The 22,873-nt window shown below is 41.2% G+C and overlaps 1 protein-coding gene across 32 annotated transcripts in view; it reads right to left on the bottom strand.

The window, feature by feature from the left end:
• The window catches only part of RHOBTB1 (Rho related BTB domain containing 1), a 141,154-nt gene that overhangs the window by 40,497 nt on the left and 77,784 nt on the right, over positions 1-22,873 (bottom strand). For 27 of the 32 annotated variants that reach the window (XM_060406487.1, XM_060406474.1, XM_042241136.1 and 24 more), the window contains one exon: positions 344-545. In XM_060406487.1, coding sequence (XP_060262470.1) covers positions 344-535 — 192 coding nt within the window. In that variant the 5' untranslated portion in view covers positions 536-545. Of the gene's footprint in view, positions 1-343; positions 546-17,742; positions 17,837-22,873 lie in introns of all 32 variants that reach the window. The other 5 variants (XM_060406484.1, XM_060406489.1, XM_060406475.1 and 2 more) reach the window with 1 other exon arrangement.

The following is a 22,873-nucleotide window of genomic DNA, read 5'->3' on the forward strand; positions in this document are numbered from 1 at the left end:
ATACACCGAATCAGCTTTCTCCTTTTGTTTTCTCTTGCTGCATGAAAAAGGGGAGTTCTGTCTTGAACCCTTAAGTTAAGTTCTTCCTCTGCTTTTTAAAAATCTGGGTATATTCTATAGCCTACAACAAGCCATAATGGAAAAGAATATAAAAAATGTCAACATATATATATATATAACTGAATCTCTTTGCTCTATAGCAGGAAGTAACACAACACTGTAAATCAACCAGACTTCAATTTTAAAAAATCAAATAAATAAACATATGTCCCAAATAAATCAAAATCAGACTGGCGATAGCACTGACGTGTCCTTAGGACTCTAAAGAAACCCCATCTCTCACCTCCTGGCAGACTCGGTACTGGTCAATGGCCCACACGGTGGGGACGTGGGTAGCCAGCAGCTGGTACTGTGTCAGCGTTGTATTACACGCTCTGGCGCAGATCAAGCGTGTCTTCCCCACGGCATTGTCTCCCACAACCACGCACTTGATGGTTTCCACGTTGGGTCTTTCGTAGTCCATGTCAGCGTCCATTTATAAAACTCTGGAAGAAGACAGGGGATACCACATTTGAGACATCAGGGTTCTCCAGAGCAATCAAAGATGGGAAGGAGTCAGGCAGTTTTCCCTTGGCCCAGGCGCTCTTATGGAGGTGCCTGAGCCTAAGCCAGAAGTTTGGAAGTTCCTGCGAAGCCGAACTGAAACTCAACTTTTCTTTTTATATCTCACACAAGTACAAAAACACCAGATTGTTATTTTGACCCCAAACGGTTTATCCCGGTTAACGTGTTATTTTCTCCTTGGTTTTCTCTAAACACAATCTGACTACTGGAGCTTCATCCAGGCGAGTCAGGGCTGCTGGCATATAATCTAAATTCACTAGCTACTCATGTTGACCCCCTAAAGAACTGGGCACCTGCAGGTTTAACCTTATACATTCTGGCATAACCAGCCTTTGCAATAATGTCCATTACAATCTTCCAAAGATCCAAGATCTCTTTTTGACAGTAAATAACAAAATTCTATAAAGCAATTATCCTTCAATAAAAAATAAATTAATTAAAAAAATCCTATAAGTTCTAAACTATCCTGGTGACTCAGAGGAGGATCCAAAGTGCAAGCAGAAAAGACTATCTGACTTTAAAGAAGAGTGAACTGTGTGAATTTTGATATCTTGTTGAAATTGTATTTATATTCATTCAGGAATTTTTATTAATCAAATTCATTAAAAATATCCTCTTAAGAGAAGCACTATAAAGCAGAATTTTAAAAAAAAATTCTTTCTTCCTGAGAAGAATCTGGAGCATACGGTAGAGAATGATTTTATTAAGATGAGGAGCTACCTCGGAGACAGCTTCCCAGGTGGTGCTAGTGGTAAAGAACCCTCTTTCCCAATGCAGGAGATGCAAAAGACATGGATCCGATCCTTGGGATAGGAGGAGAGTGTGGCAACCTGCTCCAGTATTCTAGCCTGGAGATTCCCATGGACAGAGGAGTCTGGTGGGCTCCAGTCCATACTGTCTCAAAGAGTCAGACACAAATGAAGTGACTTAGCATGCACACTATTTTGTATTATTTCTGAAACCATCAAAAAAGGTTTAAAGAGGGTTGCTGGGTGAGGAGTGAAGAGGCAGAGGGAAAGCTGCTGGTAGCCCCGCTTCCCTCAAACAGGAGCCCCCACAAACTGCAGCGTGGACTGCTTCCCTGCATCAGCTGGTCGGCCGGCCAACCATGCGAGATGTTAATGTACTGGGATTGCTCTTTTGAGTAAGTCTGTTGTTAAACTGAGAAAACTAGTTAGATGGTAATTTTTAAAAATGAGTTCATAATGGTCTTAACAGCCATGGTTCTAAAAATGCTCAATCAGAGCAAGATCTTCTATGACCCACCTCGCAGAGTAACGGAAATAAAAACAAAAGTAAACAAGTGGGACCTGATTAAACGTAAAAGCTTTTGCACAGCAAAGGAAACTATAAGCAAGGTGAAAAGACAACCCTCAGAATGGGAGAAAATAATAGCAAGTGAAACAACTGACAAAGGATTAATTTCCAAAATATACAAGCAGCTCCTACCATTCTGCCAGAAGAACAAACGACCTAATCAAAAAGACCTAACCAGACATTTCTCTAAAGAAGACATACAGATGGCTAACAAACACATGAAAAGATGTTCAACATCACTCATTATTAGAGAAATGCAAATCAAAATACAATGAGATATCACCTCACACCGGTCAGAATGGCCATCATCAAAAACTCTACAAACAATAGAGGGTGTGGAAAAAAGGGAACACTCTTGAAATGTTGGTGCGGATATAAACTGATACAGCCCCTATGGAAGATGGTATGGAGATTCCTTAAAAAACTAGGAATAAAACCACCATATGACCCAGCAATCCCACTCCTAGGCATATACCCTGAGGAAACCAAAATTGAAAGAGACATATGTATCCCATTGTTCACTGCAGCACTATTTACCAGAGCTAGAAGATGGAAGCAACCTAGCTGCCCATCAACAGATGAATGGATAAAGACGTTGTGGTACACACACAGTGGAATATTACTCAGCCATAAAAAGGAATGCATTTGAATCAGTTCTAATGAGGTGAATGAACCTAGAACCTGTTATACAGAGTGAAGTGAGTTAGAAAGAGAAAGATAAATATCATATTCTAATGCATATATATGGAATCTAGAAAAATGGTACTGAACAGTTTATTTATGGGCAACAATGGACAAACAAACAGAAAATAGAATTATGGACATGCGGAGAGGGGAGGAGAGGGTGAGATGTATGGAAAGAATAACATGGAAACTTATATTACCATATGTAAAATAGGAATTTACTGTATCGCTCAGGAAACTCAAACAGGCGCTCTGTATCAATCTAGAGGGGTGGCATAGGGCAGGAGATGGGAGGGAGGTTCAAAAGGGAGGGGATATATGTACACCTATGGCTGATTCATGTTGAGGGTTTGATAGAAAACAACAAAATTCTGTAAAGCAATTATCCGTCAATAAAAAATAAATTTAAAAAAATGTTCAGAGGGGGGCCTGATACATAACTGGGACTCAGTACATGTTTAATTCATTTGATGTAAGAAAAATGATAATTTAGATGATATGAGATAAAAGGTGTAGAAGGAGAGGACAAAGGATAATTTGGATAATATTAGATAAAAGGTATAGGAGGAACAATGTTAAGGAGAACAGTGCTTTTGCACAGTTAGGACCATCTGAACATGGATAACAGCATCACAGGAGGTGTTAAACCCGAGGATGGAGAACTATTTGGCAGGAATAGAATGGAATGATTCAAGGAAAAGATGTGTGGTGAGGTTAAGGTCTGAGCCTACACTGTGAAGAGACTTAAAATAGATACCTGTCCCCCAGCAGGAAAATGCTGATTTTTTGAAGCTCTTGGGTGGGAAATGAAAGTCTTTAAACATCTCCAATTCTGATGATTATCCAGGTGTGATGACTGCAAAAATCAATCTTTTTAAAATTCAGCCTTAAAATTCTGTGATTTTATCAGTATAACATGGCAAAAGCCTGACTTGCCATGTTTCCAGTGATTCTTAAATACTGGCCCTAGAACATCTGGCAATGTCTGGCGGCATTTTTAGTTATCCCAGTGGGGTGGAGGGAGGTGCTATTGGCTTCAGGTAGGTAGAGGCCAGAGATGCTGCTACACATACTACAACGCACAGGACGGCCCCTGCAACAAAGAATTATTCAGCCCCAAATACTACAGTGGGGGAGCTGGGAAATCCTGCTTCGGGTGCATGGGAGTTTGAGTCCTTGTCTCCCCTCTTTCTGGCCATTTTATGTGATTTTAGGCAAGTTATCTGCACCATCTGTGCCTCAGCTTCCTCATCTGTTAAGCGGGAATTACAGAACCTTGATTTCCTAATGTCATGAGCATTAGGTGAACTGAGGTTCTCAGCCGCTGGTGTAATATCTGACACACTGATGCTTCCCAAATTACAATCGTGATGCTGAAATGAACACTTACAGATGACAACAAAACTGAGTCAGGTGGAAGGCCAGAATTAGATGCAAAAATCACGAACTTAAGACCTATAAAAAGGATACACTTTAGTAGAGCAATTAAAGATAATTTATTGAAAACTTAAGAACCTAAATACAAAATGGAGCACAGCTGACCTGATAAAAAGAAGGCAGTAAAAGTTCTGAGTGGGGAAGGGGAGAAGAGGAGGTCACAGGTAGCTAAAGGATAATTGAGTTGGAAAGCTAGGTTAGAGATCTTTTTATGCAGCATTTCTAGATTCTAGAATAAAAATGGTAGCACTTCATAACAGTCTTTGACAAGCTTCTGGTGGTATTACCATGGGATAGCCTGTGTCAGAAAAAAACAGGTTTCATTTGGAGACTCACAACTCTGAAACCTAAGGTCTATTATTTTGAATTTTGTCCTACATGACATTCAAACTTTACTTTTTTGAGTGAATTTTACTTTTTTAGACAGATAAAATGGGCTCAGATGGTAAAGAATCCGCCTGCAATGCAGGAGACCTGGGTTTGATCCCTGAGTAAAGAAAATTCTCTGGAGAAGGGAGTGGCAACAGTATCCTTGCCTGGAAAATTCCATGCACAAGAGGAGCCTGGTGGGCAATAGTCCATGGGGAGTCTCAAAGAGTCGGACATGATTGAGCGACCAACACTTTCACTTTCTTTAGGTAGATAAAAGTCAAATAAAGCCAATCCATTAAATTTGGAAGAATGTTTAGATTTAGTAAAAATTTGGACACGACACAAAAAGTCTAAAACTGGTTTTCTTGTTGGCTTGTAAACTTCCTTTGATAGCAACCCCAAAGAGGAGTCCCCCAAATAACTTGAATCATGGCAGCTCTGGTGGAATAGCTGCACAGCTTTTACAGAAGATGACTTTGAGGGGGGCGGAAGCCCTCCTAGCTTTATATTAAGGCCATGGTTACAAAAATATCATTACTTATTTATAGACACATCTCATGCACGGTCCTAAAAAGAATTTCTGGGTCAAAGGTGATAATAACATCCGTTGGTCCTCTAATCTCTAACAGTCTGCACAAAATCAAAGTGACTGCCAAAGGTGCTGAACTCTGCGCCAAGGGGACAACATGTAAGGAAAGTGAAAGGCAGGCGGCATTAAATGCTCTCAGCCCAGATCACGCACTCTACATGGGGCATTTCCAGGAAGAGCGTGCTGGATTTCCAAAATCTGAGGTTTCAAATCTTTCCTCTTGGGTAGGAATTTATTTAGCAGCAATCTAAAAAGTACTTTAAGAGTATGAAATCACAGTCAAAGATGTAAACTCATGCTATTCTTGTAAACCAATTATTCATCTGTTACACATAAACAAATATTATAATTATAAAAATATGCGATTGTATCATTCTTTGCTTGTTATGGGCTCAAATTTATCCATATCCAGCACTCTTATGGTTGAATGAGCTCTAAGGACCATGTGGATAATGACTATCTGGTTTCTGATTTTTATTTACCTGGGAAGAGAGTAATAAATATTCATTTAACATTGTTAATAAATCTCACCACCATAAATTCAGCTGGTCTCTTTTGTCTTTAGATCTATATCTGAGGAGACTAGGAAGGTATCAAAAGGAAAAGAACAGCTGGGAAGAATTGAGACTGACACCACGGCAGCTCTGTAAAAAAGGGAAAGTTAAAGTTGCTCAGTAGTGTCCAATTCTTCGTGACCCCACGGACTGTAGGCAGATTCTTTACCATCTGAGCCACCAGGGAAGCCCAAGAATACTGGAGCGGGTAGCCTATCCCTTCTCCGGCGGATCTTCCCAACCCAGGAATGAAATCAGTTTCAAGTAGGTTTTGAGTGAGATTAAACCTACTCGAAACTGATTTCATACTTTCACCGACTCTTCAGGCCATGAAGGCTGATAGTTAAAACGCTATCTGAAAAATCTACTTATACACTTTTTGAAGTAAAAAGTTTATTTCAAGAGGGAGGGGACATATGTATACCTATGGCTGATTCATGTTAATGTTTGACAGAAAACAACAAAATTATGTGAAGCAATTACCCTTCAATTAAAAAGGTTTATTTTAAAACAAGTAAGTGACAAAATAAATGCAAGAAGAGAAATAACATGTTATCACAGAAATAAAAAAAAAAAAGAGACTACTACAAACAATTGTATGCCAACAAATTGGAGAACCTAGAAGAAATGGACAAGTTTATAGAAACATACAGCCCACCAAAACTGAATCAAGAAGATACAGAAAATCTGAACTGACCAAAAGTGAAATAGAATCTGTAATTAAAAAAAAAAATTCCTTGCAAACAAAAGTCCAGGACTGGCTGGCTTCACTAGGGAATTCTACCAAACATATAGAGAAGAGCTTACGCCAAAACATCTCAAACTCTTCCAAAACACTAAAGGGGAGGGAACACTCCCAAAGTCATTCTATGAAGCCACAATCACCAAAGACACCACCAAAAAATGACAGGCCAATGTCCTTGATGGATACAGATGCAAAAATCCTCAACAAAATATCAGCAAACTGAATACAAAAGCACAAAAAACGATCTTACAACATGACCAAGCTGGATTCATCCTAGGGCCACAAGGATGGTCCAGCACATGTAAAATCAATGTGTTATATCACATCAACAGTAGAAAAGACAAAAGTCAAAAGATCACCTCAACAGATGCAGAAAAAGCAACTGACTAAATTCAATACCCACTCGTGACAAAAACTCTCAGAAAAGTGGGTATATCTCAACATAACAAAAGCTATTTATGACAAACTCACAGCCAACATAATACTCAATGGTGAAGAACGGAAAGCCTTCCCACTAAAATTTGGAACAAGAGAAGGATGCCAACTCTCATCACTTTTAGTTAACACGGTATTAGAAGTCCTAGCTATAGTAATCAGACAACAGCAACAAAAAGAAAGAAAGAAAGAAAGAAAGAAGTGTCCATAGTGGAAGGGAAGAGGTAAAATTGTCATTATATGTAGATAACATGCCATTCTATATGAAAATCTAAAAGATTCCACACAAAAACTATTAAAACTAATGAACAAATTCAGCAAAGTAGCAGGATACAAGATTAATATACATATATCTGTTGCATTTCTTTACAGTAACAATGAAAGAAAAGAAAGTTTAAAAAAATCACTTTTAACATCATGTCCAAAAAAAAAAATGCCCCCCAAAACAACAAAACAAAACAAAACCTAGGAATAAACCTGACAAAGGAGGTGAAAGATTTACACTCTGAGAACTGTAAAACATTGATAAAGGAACCTGAAGATGACTGAAAAGAAATGGAAAGATATCCCACAGACTTGGCATTGAAAGAATTAACATTGTTAAAATGGCCATACCATCCAAAGCAAACTATGGATTTATTGCAATCCCTATCAAATTTTTCACATAACTAGAGCAAATAATCCTAATATTTATACGGAGCCACAAAAGACCCAGAATTGCCAAAGCAATTGAGGAAAAAGAACAAAGATGGAGGCATATCCTTCCCAGACTTTAGACAATACTACAAAGCTACAGTAATCAAAGCAGTGTGGTACTGGCACAAAAAGCTCTATTCTCTGTAGAATAGAGAGCCTTGTAATAAACCCACAAACCTACAGTCAATCTTTGACAAAGGAGGCGAAAATATACAATGGAGAAAAGACAGCCTCTCTGGCAAGTGGTGTTGGGAAACCTGCAAGAGCCACAGGTAACTCAGTGAAATTAGAACACTCCCTCAGACTTCCCTGGTGATCCAGTGGTTCAGAATCCATCTACCAGTAAGGCAATGGCACCCACTCCAGTACTCCTGCCTGGCAAATCCCATGGACGGAGGAGCCTGGTAGGCTGCAGTCCATGGGGTCGCTAGGAGTTGGACACGACTGAGCGACTTCACATTCACTTTTCACGTTCATACATTCGAGAAGGAAATGGCAACCCACTCCAGTGTTCTTGCCTAGAGAATCCCAGGGATGGAGGAGCCTGGTGGGCTGCCGTCTCGGGTCACACGGAGTCGGACACGACTGAAGCAACTTAGCAGCAGTAGCAGCAGGACATAGAAATAACCCAGATGTCCATCGACAGAGGAATGGATAAAAGAAATTGCGGTATGTATATACAATGGAATATTACTCGACCATAAAAAGGAATGAGTTTGATTCAGTTCTGCTGAGGTGGATGAACCTAGAGCCTGTTATACAGAGTGAAGTCAGTCAGAAAGAGAAAAACAAATATCATATATTAACACATATATATGAATCTAGAAAAATGGTTATGATGAACCTATTTCCAGGGCAGGAACAGAGATGCAGACATAAAGATCAGACTTGTGGACACAGTGGGGTAAGGAGGGGATGGAATGAATTGAGAGAATAGCAATGAAACATATATATTGCCATATGTAAAGGAGATAGCTAGTGGGAAGTTGCTGTATAACACAGACAGCTCAACCTGGTGTTCTGTGATGACCTACAGGAGTGGGATCGGGTCGGGGTTGGGAGGGATGTTCAAGAGGGAGGGAACATATGTATACTTATGACTGATTTACCTTGTTGTATGGCAGAAACCAATACAATATTGTCAAGCAATTATCTTCCAGTTAAAAGTAAAATTTAAAACCATAAAACATTTGCTACAGTCCCCATAAAAAGAAGAATCCACCTGCCAATGCAGGGGACACAGGTCCAATCCCTGGTCTAGGAAGATTCCACACGCTGTGCGGCAACTAAGCTCTGTGCCACAACTACTGAGCCCACGCGAAGCTGGCACATCCTGGAGCCTTGATCTGCAACAAGAGAAGCTATCTCAGTGAGAAGCTTGTGCACGACAGTTAAGAGGTGCTCCCACTCGCTGCAACTAGAGAAAGCCCATGCAGCAATGAAGACCCAGGGCAGCCAAAAATAAATAAATAAACAAAAAGGAACAGTCCCTCATCCACATGCTAAAATGAGCTCAAAATGGCTTAAAGACTTAAATATAAGATAGGACACCATAAAACTTCTAGAAGAAAACATAGGCAATACATTCTCTGACATAAATCATAGCAATGTTTTCTTAGGTCAGTTTCCCAAGGCAAAAGAAATAAAAACAAAAATAGACAAATGAGGTCTAAACTAACTTACAAGCTTTTGCACAGCAAAGGAAACCATAAACAAACCAAAAAGACAATCTATGGATTAAGAGAAATTATCTGCAAATGATGTGATCGACAAATTTCCAAAATACACAAACAGCTCATACAGCTCAATATATATTTTAAAAAATCAAAAAATGGGCAGAATATCTAAACAGACACTTCTCCAAAGAAGATATACAGGTGACCAAAAGGCCTATGAAAAGATGTTCAACGTCACTAATTATTAGAAAAATGTAAATGAAAACTACAATGAGGTATCAACTCACACCAGTCAGAATGGCCGTCATCAAAAGTCTACATATAATAAATACTAGAGAGGATGAACCCTCCTACACTGCTAGTGGGAATGTAAATTGGTGCAATCTGTATGGAAAACAGTATGGAGTTTCCTAAAAAAGACTAAAAACAGAGTTATCATATGATCCAGCAATCCCAATTCTGGGCATATATCTCAAAAAGATGAAAACTCTAAGTTGAAAAGATATGGGCACCCCCAATGTTCATGGCAGCACTATTTTCAGTAGCCAAGACGTGGAAGCCACCTAAGTTGTGTCTATCAGCAGATGAATGGGTATAAAGAAGCGTGTGTATTGGTGCGTGCACACACACACACACACATAGTCTCACAATGGAATATTACTTAGCTGTCAAAAAGAATGATATAATGCCATTTGCAGCAACATGGATGGACCTAGAGATCATTGTACTAACTGAAGTCAGTCAACAGAGAGAACAAGTATCACGATACCATTTCTACCTAGAATCTAAAAAAATGATATAAATGAACTTCTTTACAAAACTGAAACCGACTCACAGATACGCAAAACAAACTTATGGGAACCCAAAGGGAAAGGTGGGAGGAAGGGATAAGATAGGAGTTTGGGATCAACAGATACACATGACTATATATAGAATTGATGAACAACAAGGACCTACTGTATAGCACGGGAACTATATTCAATATCTTGTAATAACTTAAAATGGAAAAGAATCTGAAAAAGAATACATATATGTATAAGTGAATCACTCGCTGTATAACACTAACACAACATTGTAAATCAACTCTATTTCAACATTAAAAAACACCTGGTACATGAATAAGACATTGTGGAGGTTGGGAAGTGAAGGGCTTAGTGAGCTACTGCTCTGCATGCTAGCCTCCCTCCACGAGGCTGACTTGGCACAGTGTGGTCTTGATCTTCTGCCTATCGAGTTATCCCACCTTGCCTGGCTATCTGCCCCTTGCCATTATCACTGTCATGTACTAGACTTTACCTCACTCTTCTACATTCACCAGCAACTTGGTCTTCTTGTGTGCGCAGGACGATGCAGCCCAGACCCAGCCTCACAGCTTCTTCACTTCTCCAGTGACAGTGATATTCAGCACACTGTACTTGAGCCATGCATAGCTTTTAGCCATGTGCTGGTTACTGCCATCATCCAGAAACGTTTTACCTCCGAAGTCTCCAATCTCGAGATTCTGCTCTCAGAGCAAAACCCCCCATCTTTACAGCCTGTGCTGTGTGAAATATGGCCACAACAGCAACTGCCATGAAGAGCTGGAATCTATTTCCCTACCTCTTAAATAAGTGACTTCCTGGCCCAGCTCAAAAGAACGTGATGAATGGGATGCTGTGTGAGTTTTGGAATCAAGGCCTCCACAGGTCCTGCATGCTGATGGAGCAAGGTCTTGAGGCCTGCCTAGCAGAAGATAAGCACTCAGTGAAGAAGGCCGAGGCAGTTTGGCTGTTGGCCATCACCAGAGGACACATAATGTGAGGTCCTCTTGGACCTTCTAGGCCAACCAACCTTCCAGCTGAATGTTGGTTTATGAGTGAACCTGGGTGAAACCAACTGATGAATCACCTGCCCAGCCTACAGAATCATAACAAGTAATAAACTGTTGTTTAAGCCACCAAGTTTTGGGGTGGTTTGTTACATAGCAATAGTTAACTGAAAGATGCACATCCTACTTTGGGAAGACCTCCAGAACCTTGACTTCTCCCTTGAAAAGATACCACATACATAGAGCTGTTTGTTGTTGTTTAGTTGCTAAGTTGTGTCTGACTCTTTTGTAACCCCCTGGACAGTGGTCCACAAGGCTCCTCTGTCCACGGGATTTTCCAGGCAAGAATACTGGAATGGGTTGCCATTTCCTTCTCTAGAGGATCTCCCTGACCCAGGGATCAAACCCGCATCTCCTGCATTGGCAAGTGAATTCTTTACCACTGAGCCACCAGGGAAGCCCATATATATACCCTATATATATAATTAATATACATTTAATTATAGGCCCCTTTGGGATGATCTTTTCTATCTAGGGTTGATGAATAAAGGCAACTCTTTCCTACACCATCAACCTCAACTTTCTGTACTACATGCATAGTAGGCAGAACAATGGTTCATCAAAGATGTCTATGGTTGACATCTCTGGGAGCTATGAATGAATATGTTCTGTTACATGGCATGCGGGAATCAGGGTAGCAGATGGAATTAAGGTTGCTAATCAGCTGACCTTACTATAAGGAGATTATCCTGGGTTAGCTGGGTAGGCCCAGTGTAATCACAAGCTTCCTTCACAGGTGAAATAAGGAGGCAAAAGGTCAGAATCAGAGAGAAATAGAAGATGACTTTGAAGATAGAGGGAAGGGCCTTAAGCCAAGAATTACAGGTAATCTTCAGAAGGTGGAACAGGTAAGGAAATAGATTTTTCCCTAGAGCCTCCAGCAGGAACATTTTGACTTAACCATCGTGAGACCCATTTCACTCTTATGACCTCTAGGATTATAAGATAATAAATCTATTGGTTTAAGACATTTAACTTTCAGTAATTTGTTACAGCAGCAATAGGGACCTAACACAGCTTGCTTTAGCTACACAAAATGACTCTCAGAATTCTAAACATTGTACCTCTACTCTCCCTCATCTGCCTGGTGAATTCTATTCATTCCCCCAAATCTTACTCAGATATTGTGCTAAGTCACTTCAGTCGTGCCCAACCCTTTGCAACCCTACTGACTGTAGCCCTCCAGGCTCCTCTGTCCATGGGATTCTTCAGGCAAGAATACTAGAGTCGGTTGCCATGGCCTCCTCCAGGGGCTCTTCCCGACCCAGGGATCCAACCCACATCTCTTACGTCTCCTGCATTGGCAGGCAGGTTCTTACCACTAGCGCCACCTGGGAAGCCCAACTCAGATATTACCTCCTCTAAAAAGTTTTCCTATTGCCCCACCTCCCCACAGACTAAATTTCTTTCTCCTCTGTATCAATAAATGATTTTAGGAGAAGCAATCGAAAACACAAATACTCGGTTTCTCTTTCACTCATTTTTTCTTATATCAGCAAATCACTGAATGGTGGTTTGTGACCTTTTTATCTTTTTCCTGAGGTCGTAACATCCAAGTGCCCATCTTGTGCACTGAATGAATGAATCATCAGGTGTTTCTTGGGGTACTAATAGATTGGCCAAAAAGTTCATTCAGATTTTTTCCATAACATCTTATAGAAAAACCCAAACAAAACTTTTGGCCAACCCAATGCCATACACTGAAGTAGTTGGAATATATGCGCATACAATGCCCCTCTTCTATAAAGCTCTGTCTGCTTTCTCTGGTCCATGGGTCCCCAATATACTTGTGATTCTTCCAGGGTTAACCGCAGGCGAGAGAGATGCAGCCCAACATGACCTTAGCTGCCCTAGGCTCCTTTTCAAAGTGTTCTCCTTCCTGTGGGGGTGCCCCTACCCCTCACCTTGAGTCCTTGAGATGATGGTCTGCCTAGTGTCCTATTCTTAAGAAACAGGTTCTCAGGAAGAGTCAGGCACATTCACTTCCCCAATTACATGACAGCTAGGTGACTATCAGAATCTTGTCTCCATAACTGAGTAATTTGTGGTGCTGTGGCCCATAAAACCCAAGATAGTCCTTCTTGTTCCAAATGGGTGCACATTAGTATAGGGTCACTATTTGAATTCGGGTAAGGGTGCAATGGCATCACTGACTCGATGGACGTGAGTCTGAGCGAACTCTGGGAGTTGGTGATGGACAGGGAGGCCTGGCGTGCTGCAATTCATGGAGTCACAAAGAGTCGGACATGACTGAGCGACTGAACTGAACTGAAGGGGGCAATTCTCTTGTAACACTAGAAATTCAGATCTTAGCGAGGATGGGCAGGGAAAGGTTGACCATTTGTCCAAGATGCTTCACTAAGCATCTCCTAATTGCTCTACATCACCCCATTATTAGAATATGCTGCCTCTTACTGTCACTTTTGCCGTGTCTCTTGTTATATTTGCTGCTGCAATCAAGGCCGGATGAGCAGTCTGCTTAAAGACGGAAATCTAAGACCATAGCGGGGCCTTTGTACTTCAAGCTCCATTCATCTGTTATTGACAGTTTGAACAGGGTAATTGCACAGCCACTAAATTTTCTTGTCCTTTAGAAAAGCATATACTCTGAACTTTAAGAAATAATTTAACTTGGTCCATTAAAAATCCTAGTGGAACAAATTTGAGCGTCTTTGGAGAGTTAGCTCTGAAAGAAAGACTGAGAATTTTATATTATTGGCAGAAACAAAAGGGAAATGTTAAGAGTTGCATAATAGCTATAGCCAACAGCCAAGTTTCAACTGTGCAGATTTCATTATCCTGAGCTCTTAATCACCAGTCCTAGTCAGGCAGGAGCAGCCTTATGCATTATATAAACATCTCAGCTGGAACAGAAAATAGGTCCAGACCTGGGAAAGAGACAGTCAGAGCTGGGCTGGGCCTCTTTAAATCAAAAGTTCACTAAAATATATCTCCAGGATAATATTGCCTTTCATCATTCCAGTCAGCAATATTTATTCAATTGAAAGTTTTGATCAAAACAAAAAAGAGATTAAGTAACAAAAAGAGCACTGCAGAGAACTTTAGGAATACAAATAATACAGAGATACTTTTTAAAACATTCACTCCTTCTCAGCAGAGCCCTGTAATGACCTATACCACATCACGCTCTCAGTTTTTGAAGCTCCATGTCAGTGAGGAAGTGGGCCAGGATTATAAATAAACTACTACTTCTACTGACTGCCCTTAATAACAATTGTCTCAATTTAAAAAAAAGCAATGATTGAAAACAGCTTAAAATATGCATACAAATTCCAGGGTAGGATTCAAAATCACCATAAGTAAAGTGTGTGCTATGCCTGAGACATTCCGGCCTACTTTTGCCTACAAATATGCCGTGTAGCATGGCCTTTGACAATGTTGATTATGCCATTATTTCTTGTGCCGTTGATCCATCCACTGAAATATTTTGTAGGCCTCGGGCTGTCTTGGTTAAAGAAATAGAGGCTGTACTTAGTGAGTCCCAGGCCTACAGGTGCACACCAGTAGACAGGCCAGGGTGGGTGCTGGCCACAGGGACCTCACAATCAGGTAGGGAGACATCGCTGAATAGGGGGATACCACTGTACATTTGATAAAACTCTTTCAGGGAAAAACAAAAGGTGTTATGGGAGAAAACGGTGGGTGGGAGGCCTCCAGGAGGAGGCCCCTGCTCCTCTCTAAACAATCAGAAGGGCCTGGTCATAAAATAGGAAACGGGTGGAAAAGTTGAGTGGAGGGAACTGGGAAGAGGGAAGGCTGCTGGGCAGACAGGGCAGGGCTCAGATCATACATGACCCTTGAGGCCACAGTCAGGAGTTTGTATTTCATTCTCAGTGCAGTGAGAAGCTACCTAAGGGTTTTCAGCAGGGGAGTAACAGGTTCTTATTTGCTTTTTGAAAAAGTACCACCAGGGACTCCTCTGGTGGTCCAGTGGCTAAGACTCCCAATGTGGGGGGCCCGAGTCTGACTCCTGGTCGGGGAACTAGGTCCCACATGGGGCAACTAAGACCTGGCACAGACAGATAATAAATAGTTGAAAAACTAAATAAAAAGTATCACTAGGATCATTGAAACTGCCGTGTGGAGAGCATGGGGTTGGGTTCTGAACAGTGGCAGACGCCCAGCCAGGACGCTCCTGTGTTCTCCAAGAGGGAAAAATGGTGGCTGTGACCAGGATCGAATCGGTGGAGATGGAGCAGAGCAGAGATTCAAGTCCATTTTGGAAACAGTTGCACTTAGCACATTCTCCTTTTATCCTGTCTCCTATGGTATTTATCAAATTTCCCTTAGGGACTTCCCTGGTGGCTCAGACAGTAAAGCGTCTGCCTACAATGCGGGAGACCTGGGTTCAATCCCTGGGTCAGGAATATCTCCTGGAGAAGGAAATGGCAGCCCACTCTAGTATTCTTGCCTGGAAAATCCTATGGACAGAGGAGCCTGGTGGGCTACGGTCCATGGCGTCACAAAGAGTCAGACACGACTGAGTGAGTTCACTTCACTTCCTTTGCAGTATTGACAATGAGCCTTATACGTGTCTCATTTCCATCTCATCAAGGTTATGGACCTTTGACAATAGAGACTGTTAATCACCTTTGAATCCTCAGATCTTTTCACGGTGCCTTGGCCATACATGGCCTGCCATAAATATTTGTTCAGTTATATACACAAAAACACTTACTCCAGCTTCCTTAGGAAACCCTCCACATGGGGCTGGCAGAGACCTGGCACTTGGCTGTCTCTAGTGACTGATCATTAAGCCTGTGGCCTTGGAAGCTGCGGCGTGTGGCTAAGCCTGCAGAGGAACACGTTGAGGGACATCTGTGAGGCCCATCACGAGAGCAGCCTCTGACAGATGGCACTGCACCAGCCACGGCTACCCCAGCAGGAAGAGCATCAGTAACCATGGGAACCACCAGGGGCCAAGGTCTAGGCCCCTCCACCAAATGGGAAGGCAGGGGGTAGGGAGGAGCCCAGATACAGGCAAACAGGAGTGGCTTAGGGCTGAATCTGATTTAGAAAAATAAAGGAATGTGGCCTTTCACTGTGCTCTAGTGCCTAGAGTCAATTTGTGAATCTTGGTAATATTTACATATAAGGGTCTCATAAAGTTCTCATCCGTTTTTAGACTTTGGCATCCTAATTCAAGGGAATATCAACTCTTTTCGGTGAGTTACTGCTGGGCTAGAAAAGAAGGAGAGAAGGAAGGTATATGCAGCCGCTACATAGGGAGAAAGATTTAGAATTGATATGAAAATTAGTCTGGAACACAGAGTTCAATCTATGTCTACAAGAGCCACGTCACACAAGGCAATTAGCTGGACTTCAAGTGCAAGTTAGCTACGAACGATCAGATGCTTTGGATCCCCCTCTACCCAGGTCCCACTAGAATTAACCTTATTCTGTATAGAGAGCAGACTCCAAAACAGTGCCAGAAACTAAGAATAAGGAATAACCATATACCAGAAACTGGAAAGATCTCTGCCCTGATTCACCTCCATGGAGCCAAATGAGAAGGTCGCTGAAGACCAACAGATTGCCCATTTCTACGGCCTGGAGGGAAGCAGGATACTCTTTGCCACAGATGCCTGTGACCTGGAGTGATGTAAGCCGGACTCACTGGGACAGGGTGGAAAGAGGAGATAGCAGAGCTGCTGGAGAGTCATTGTGAAACCGGCAGGCTGCAATTGGAGAAGGCAATGGCAACCCACTCCAGTACTCTTGCCTGGAAAATCCCATGGATGGAGGAGCCTGGTGGGCTGCAGTCCATGGGGTCGCTGGGAGTCGGACACGACTGAGCGACTTCACATTCACTTTTCACTTTCATGCATTGGAGAAGGAAATGGCAACCCACTCCAGTGTTCTTGCCTGGAGAATCCCAGGGATGGGGGAGCCTAGTGGGCTGCTGTCTATGGGGTCACACAGAGTCGGCCACGACTGAAGCAACTTAGCAGCAGCAGCAGCAGGCTGCAATATCACTGCCCCTTCCCGAGCATGGGCAGGGAGACAGCCCTGAGCGTGGGATAGACTGGTTTCTGTTTCCTCCAGCCTGCTCAACCAGGCAGTTTCCGTTTTGACAAGCCAGAGGGAGTGGGGTGAGGGGGTACCATCCCTAAGGCTGAACGTTGGTGTATCTTCAGTGGTGACATTCCTCACCGAAGTCCTAGCTCACCCCACTAAATTTTTTCAACCCAAACCAAACTGAGCAGCTTTACTTGTCTGCTAGGGGCTGGGTGGGTTCCTGGGTCTCTATAGAGCTCTGTTTTGGTCTCTGACAAATTTAAGTTTATCCAAGCATTTGGAATGTTCAAATACACTTCAATCTTTGGCTAGCATAAATCCTTTTTAATATGGATGGAGTACACAGAGATCATTCAACGTGTGGTCTATTAAAAGCCTACACATAGAAAGGTGCAAGTAATTAGCTAAAGACAGAGAGAAAAGTTGTCTACTGAAGTAGATATGTTCTAAGAAGCAGAAGAAAAATTTTAAAAAATCCTATCCATGTATTTGATCATGCCAAAAAAGACAATGCAGGTATACTAACAGCAGATGAGGCTGTAAGTAGGCAATAGGACAGGATAAGTAAAGGCTGTGTATAAATGAAATACAGGATTTGTTGTTTAGTCGCAAAGTTGTGTCTGACTCTTCAGTGATTCCATGGACTGTAGCCCCCCAGGCTCCTCTGTCCATGGGATTTCCCAGGCAGGAATACTGGAGTGGCTCACCATTTCCTTCTCCAGGGGATCTTCTTGACTCAGGGATTGAATCTACATCTCTTGCATTGGCAGGAAGTCTTTACCACCGAGTTACCTGGGAAGCCTGAAATACAGGATAGCCACATTCAAAACCATACTGCTGCTGCTGCTGCTAAGTTGCTTCAAGTCGTGCCCGACTCTGTGCGACCCCATAGACAGCAGCCCACCAGGCTCCTCTGTCCCTGGGATTCTTCAGGCAAGAACACTGGAGTGGGTTGCCATTTCTTTCTCCGATGCATGAAAGTGAAAAGTGAAAGTGAAGTCGCTCAGTCTTGTCTGACTCTTAGTGATCCCATGGACTGTAGCCCACCAGGCTCCTCTGTCCATGGGATTCTCCAGGCAAGAGTACTGGAGTGGGGTGCCATTGCCTTCTCCACAAACCACTGGCAACAGTCAACAGCAGCCTTGAAAAGGTAGTAAAATGAACTAGTGAGGTAGAGGGTAAACATAAGAAACTCTACATATAGATGGAAGGCCATCTGAAAATGTTGTAACAGAAGATATTAGATAAGAGGTTAACCGTTGAAAAGCAATCTCTTAGATAGTAGGGTTCTTGAAGAAATAAGGTTGCAAAATGTGACTTAGTAGAACAAAATTTTCCTAATACTAAAAGGAGGGTGTAGTGGGGACACAGAGGAGAAAAAGAAGACTAAAAGAAGACTCCAAGTGTATACACTCTTCAGCAAAAAATAACTGTATAATAATTGTCAGATTACTATACAGTTATACATCAACAACCTCAGATATGTGGATAATACCACTCTAACAGTGGAAAGTGAAGAGGAACTAAAGAGCCTCTTGATGAGGGTGAAGGAAGAGTGTGAAAGACTAAATATTAAAAAAACTAAGATCATGGAATTCAGCCCCAGTACTGCATGGCAAATAGAAGGGGAAAAGGTGGAAGCAGTGACAGATTTCCTCTTCTTGAACTCCCAAATCACTGCGGACGGTGACTGCAGCCATGAAATCAGAAGACCATTGCTTCTGGGCAGGAAAGCAATGAGAAACCTAGACATTGTATTGAAATACAGAGACCGTACCCTGCTGACAAAGGTCTGTATAGTCAAGGCTACGGTCTTCTCAGTGGTCACATATGTTTGTGAGAGCTGGATGATAAAGAAGGCAGAGCGTCAAAGAATTGATGCCTTTGAACTGTGGTGCTGGAGAAGACTCCTGAAAGTCCCTTGGACAGCAAGTAGATCAAACCAGTCAATCTTAAGGGAGATGAACTCTGAATATTCACTGGAAAGACTGATACTGCAGCTTCAGTATTTTGGTCATCTGATGAAAACAGACAATTCACTGAAAAAGTCCATGATGAAAGACTGAGGGAAGAAGAGGGTGTCAGAGAAAGAGATGGCTGGATGGCATCACCGATGCAATGAACATGAACTTGGACAAACTCCGGGAAATACTGAGGGACCGGGAGGCCTGGAGTGCTACCGTCCACGGGGTTGCAAACAGTCAGACACGACTGGGTGACTGAACAACAACAAGAATCCTCTAAGTATCTTAGCAAAACAAGTTCTAGAACTAACGTCCAAAAACACTTCTATCAAGGTATAACAATACAGATGACCATACACTTCACCAATGTTATTTTAACATAATAGAAAAACACATATACAGCTTTCAAAGAAAAAGGACAGACTAACCCATTTCTGAATCAGGTCAAATTAATACTGATGTGAAGGTAACATATAGTTATTTTTAGACAGCAAAGACTCAGGGGGCAAAATGCTTTAAGGAATTAAACTGCTCAAAGATACTTGCCAAAACACTCAGAGATAATGAAAAAAAAGTTTTTTTAAATGGGCATTTCAGTTTTAAAGAACTGTGGAAACCAAAACCAACTGGGAATATAAGCCCAATCTACACTTATTTAGATTTTGGTTTCAAACTTATACAGAAAAATTGTCTGTAAAAGATAATTAGAAGGTTAAAAGGGGCAATGCATAGTAAAAGCACAGCAGCAATAATGAACTTCAAATACTAAAAGGCATGTAATAATAAGATAAGCTCTGTAATGATAAGAAGAAATCAATGCAAATAACTGACACATGAGATGACAAATCGGAATCGGTATCATATGAAGAAAGCAAAAGTAAAAGTAATAAATGGAAGACTTGAATAGCATAAAAAGTGGGACTGAGTTAACAGATAACCCACATTTTAACAAATCTATGAGAGAGTGCTTTCTTTTCAAGTGTTCTTAGCACATTTACAAAACTGACTCTGTAGAGACTGATCATAAGGACAAATATTCCCCCAAACATGTTATATCAATCAAATTCTCTAGCCACAAAGAAAAAGTTAAGAGGAAAGGTTTTATGACAGCAAGACAATAATAAAAAATAAACTTGGAAATTAAAAAAAATACCCATCTGAGGCAATAACTTTATAAATGGAAAAATGTTTTAAAATCAAACAGGATTATCACATCTTTATTAAGAATAAGGAAAAACTGCCAACCACCTAAATCTATGACAAGAGGGGGAATAGTTAATTAAGGTACTTCATATATGGTCTTGGGCAAATTACTTAATCTAAGTCTCTATGTCCTTATCTGTAAACTGGGGATAATTACCTCCTTCAATGAATTGTTGTAAAGATGAAATTAGACAATGCTTGTAAAATATTTTAATCACTAGGCCAGCCATCAAGAGAACCCTCAGTCAGTCTTATCTATTAAGACTGTCATTATTTAAAATTATGTTTACATTGAGTTTGCAATAATGGAAGTGCTAATGTTACAGTACTGAGGGGAAAGTACAAGGTCATCATCTGAAATACAGTTGATGAAAACTACATAAAATAAACAAATATGTGTAACAATTAAAATTGAGGCTCATCATTCTCTCACCCTAAGCACACCGACACATCTAAAAGAAACAAAAATGTGACTTTCACTAAGCTGGGAAAACAATAGGGGTATTTAGAAATACAGAGCTGCTCAACATCACTCATTATTAGAGAAATGCAAATCAAAACCACAATGAGGTACCACTTCACACCAGTCAGAATGGCTGCGATCCAAAAATCTGCAAGCAATAAATGCTGGAGAGGGTGTGGAGAAAAGGGAACCCTCCTACACTGTTGGTGGGAATGCAAACTAGTACAGCCACTATGGAGAACAGTGTGGAGATTCCTTAAAAAATTGCAAATAGAACTACCTTATGACCCAGCAATCCCACTTCTGGGCATACACACCAAGGAAACCAGAATTGAAAGAGACACATGTACCCCAATGTTCATCGCAGCACTGTTTATAATAGCCAGGACATGGAAACAACCTAGATGTCCATCAGCAGATGAATGGATAAGAAAGCTGTGGTACATATACACAATGGAGTATTACTCAGCAGTTAAAAAGAATTCATTTGAATCAGTTCTGATGAGATGGATGAAACTGGAGCCGATTATACATAGTGAAGTAAGCCAGAAAGAAAAACACCAATACAGTATACTAACACATATATATGGAATTTAGGAAGATGGCAATGACGACCCTGTATGCAAGACAGGGAAAGAGACACAGATGTGTATAACGGACTTTTGGACTCAGAGGGAGAGGGAGAGGGTGGGATGATTTGGGAGAATGCCATTCTAACATGTATACTATCATGTGAATTGAATCGCCAGTCTATGTCTGACGCAGGATGCAGCATGCTTGGGGCTGGTGCATGGGGATGACCCAGAAAGATGTTATGGGGAGGGAGGTGGGAGGGGGGTTCATGTTTGGGAATGCATGTAAGAATTAAAGATTTTAAAATTTAAAAAATAAAAAATAAAAAATAAAAAATAAAATTAAAAAAAAATAAATAAATAAAAAAAAAAAAAATAAAATAAAAAAAAAAAAAAAAAAAAAAAAGAAATACAGAGCTGTGATTTATGTAATTTACCAGGCATCTTGAAGCAAAACTTCTAATAAGTCTCTTTGGACTGTTTCCCTGAAGAGCTCAAATCTATCTTTTTGCCTCTCAGGACCTCAGATCTTGTCCCTTCAGGTGTTGCTTCATCCCCCTCACAGGGCTGATCATTGCTCTTTGTTTCTCTCATGTGTATTCCTTCCAACCGGTGAAATGGATCTTCCTTGGGGACCCGCCCTTCTTTTGTATATTAATATGTGAATACTTAAAATTTAATAATTGTGTCCCTGCGGAAAATTCTTAAAGAGATGGGAATACCAGACCACCTAACCTGCCTCTTGAGAAATCTGTACGCAGGTCAAGAAGCAACAATTAGAACTGGACATGGAACAACAGACTGGTTCCATATTGGAAAGGAGTACGTTGAGGCTGTATATTGTCACCCTGCCTATTTAACTTATATGCAGAGTACATTATGTGAAATGCCGGGCTGGATGAAGCACAAGCTGGAATCAAGACTGCCGGGAGAAGTATCAATAACCTTATAAATGCAGATGACACCACCCCTATGGCAGAAAGCGAAGAACTAAAGAGCCTCTTGACGAAAGTGAAAGAGGAGAGTGAAAAGTTTGGCTTAAAATTCAACATTCAGAAAACTAAGATCATGGCTTTTGGTCCCATCACTTCATGGCAAATAGATGGAGAAACAGTGACAGACTTTATTTCTTGGACTCCAAAATCACTGCAGATGGTGACTGCAGCCATGAAATTAAAAAATGCTTGCTCCTTGGAAGAAAAGCTATGACCAACCTAGATAACATATAAAAAAGCAGAGACATAACTTGGCTGACAAAGGTCTGTCTAGTCAATCTATGGTTTTTCCAGTAATCATGTGTGGATATGAGAGTTGGGCTATAAAGCTGAGTGCTGAAGAATTGATGCTTTTGAACTGTGGTGCTGGAGAAGACTCTTGAGAGTCCCTTGGACTGCAAGGAGATCAAACCAGTCTATCCTAAAGAAAATCAGTCCTGAATATTCATTGGAAGAAATGATGCTGAAGCTCCAAAACTCTGGCCACCTGGTGTGAAGAACTGACTCACTGAAAAAAGACCTTGATGCTGGGAAAGATTGAAGGCAGGAGGAGAAGGGGATGACAGAGGATGAGATAGTTGGATGGCATCACCAACTCGATGGACATGAGTTTGAGCATGACATGAGTTGGTGATGGACAG

This window comes from Ovis aries, chromosome 25 (assembly GCF_016772045.2).
Source record: "Ovis aries strain OAR_USU_Benz2616 breed Rambouillet chromosome 25, ARS-UI_Ramb_v3.0, whole genome shotgun sequence".
In the NCBI taxonomy this organism is placed as follows: domain Eukaryota; kingdom Metazoa; phylum Chordata; class Mammalia; order Artiodactyla; family Bovidae; genus Ovis; species Ovis aries.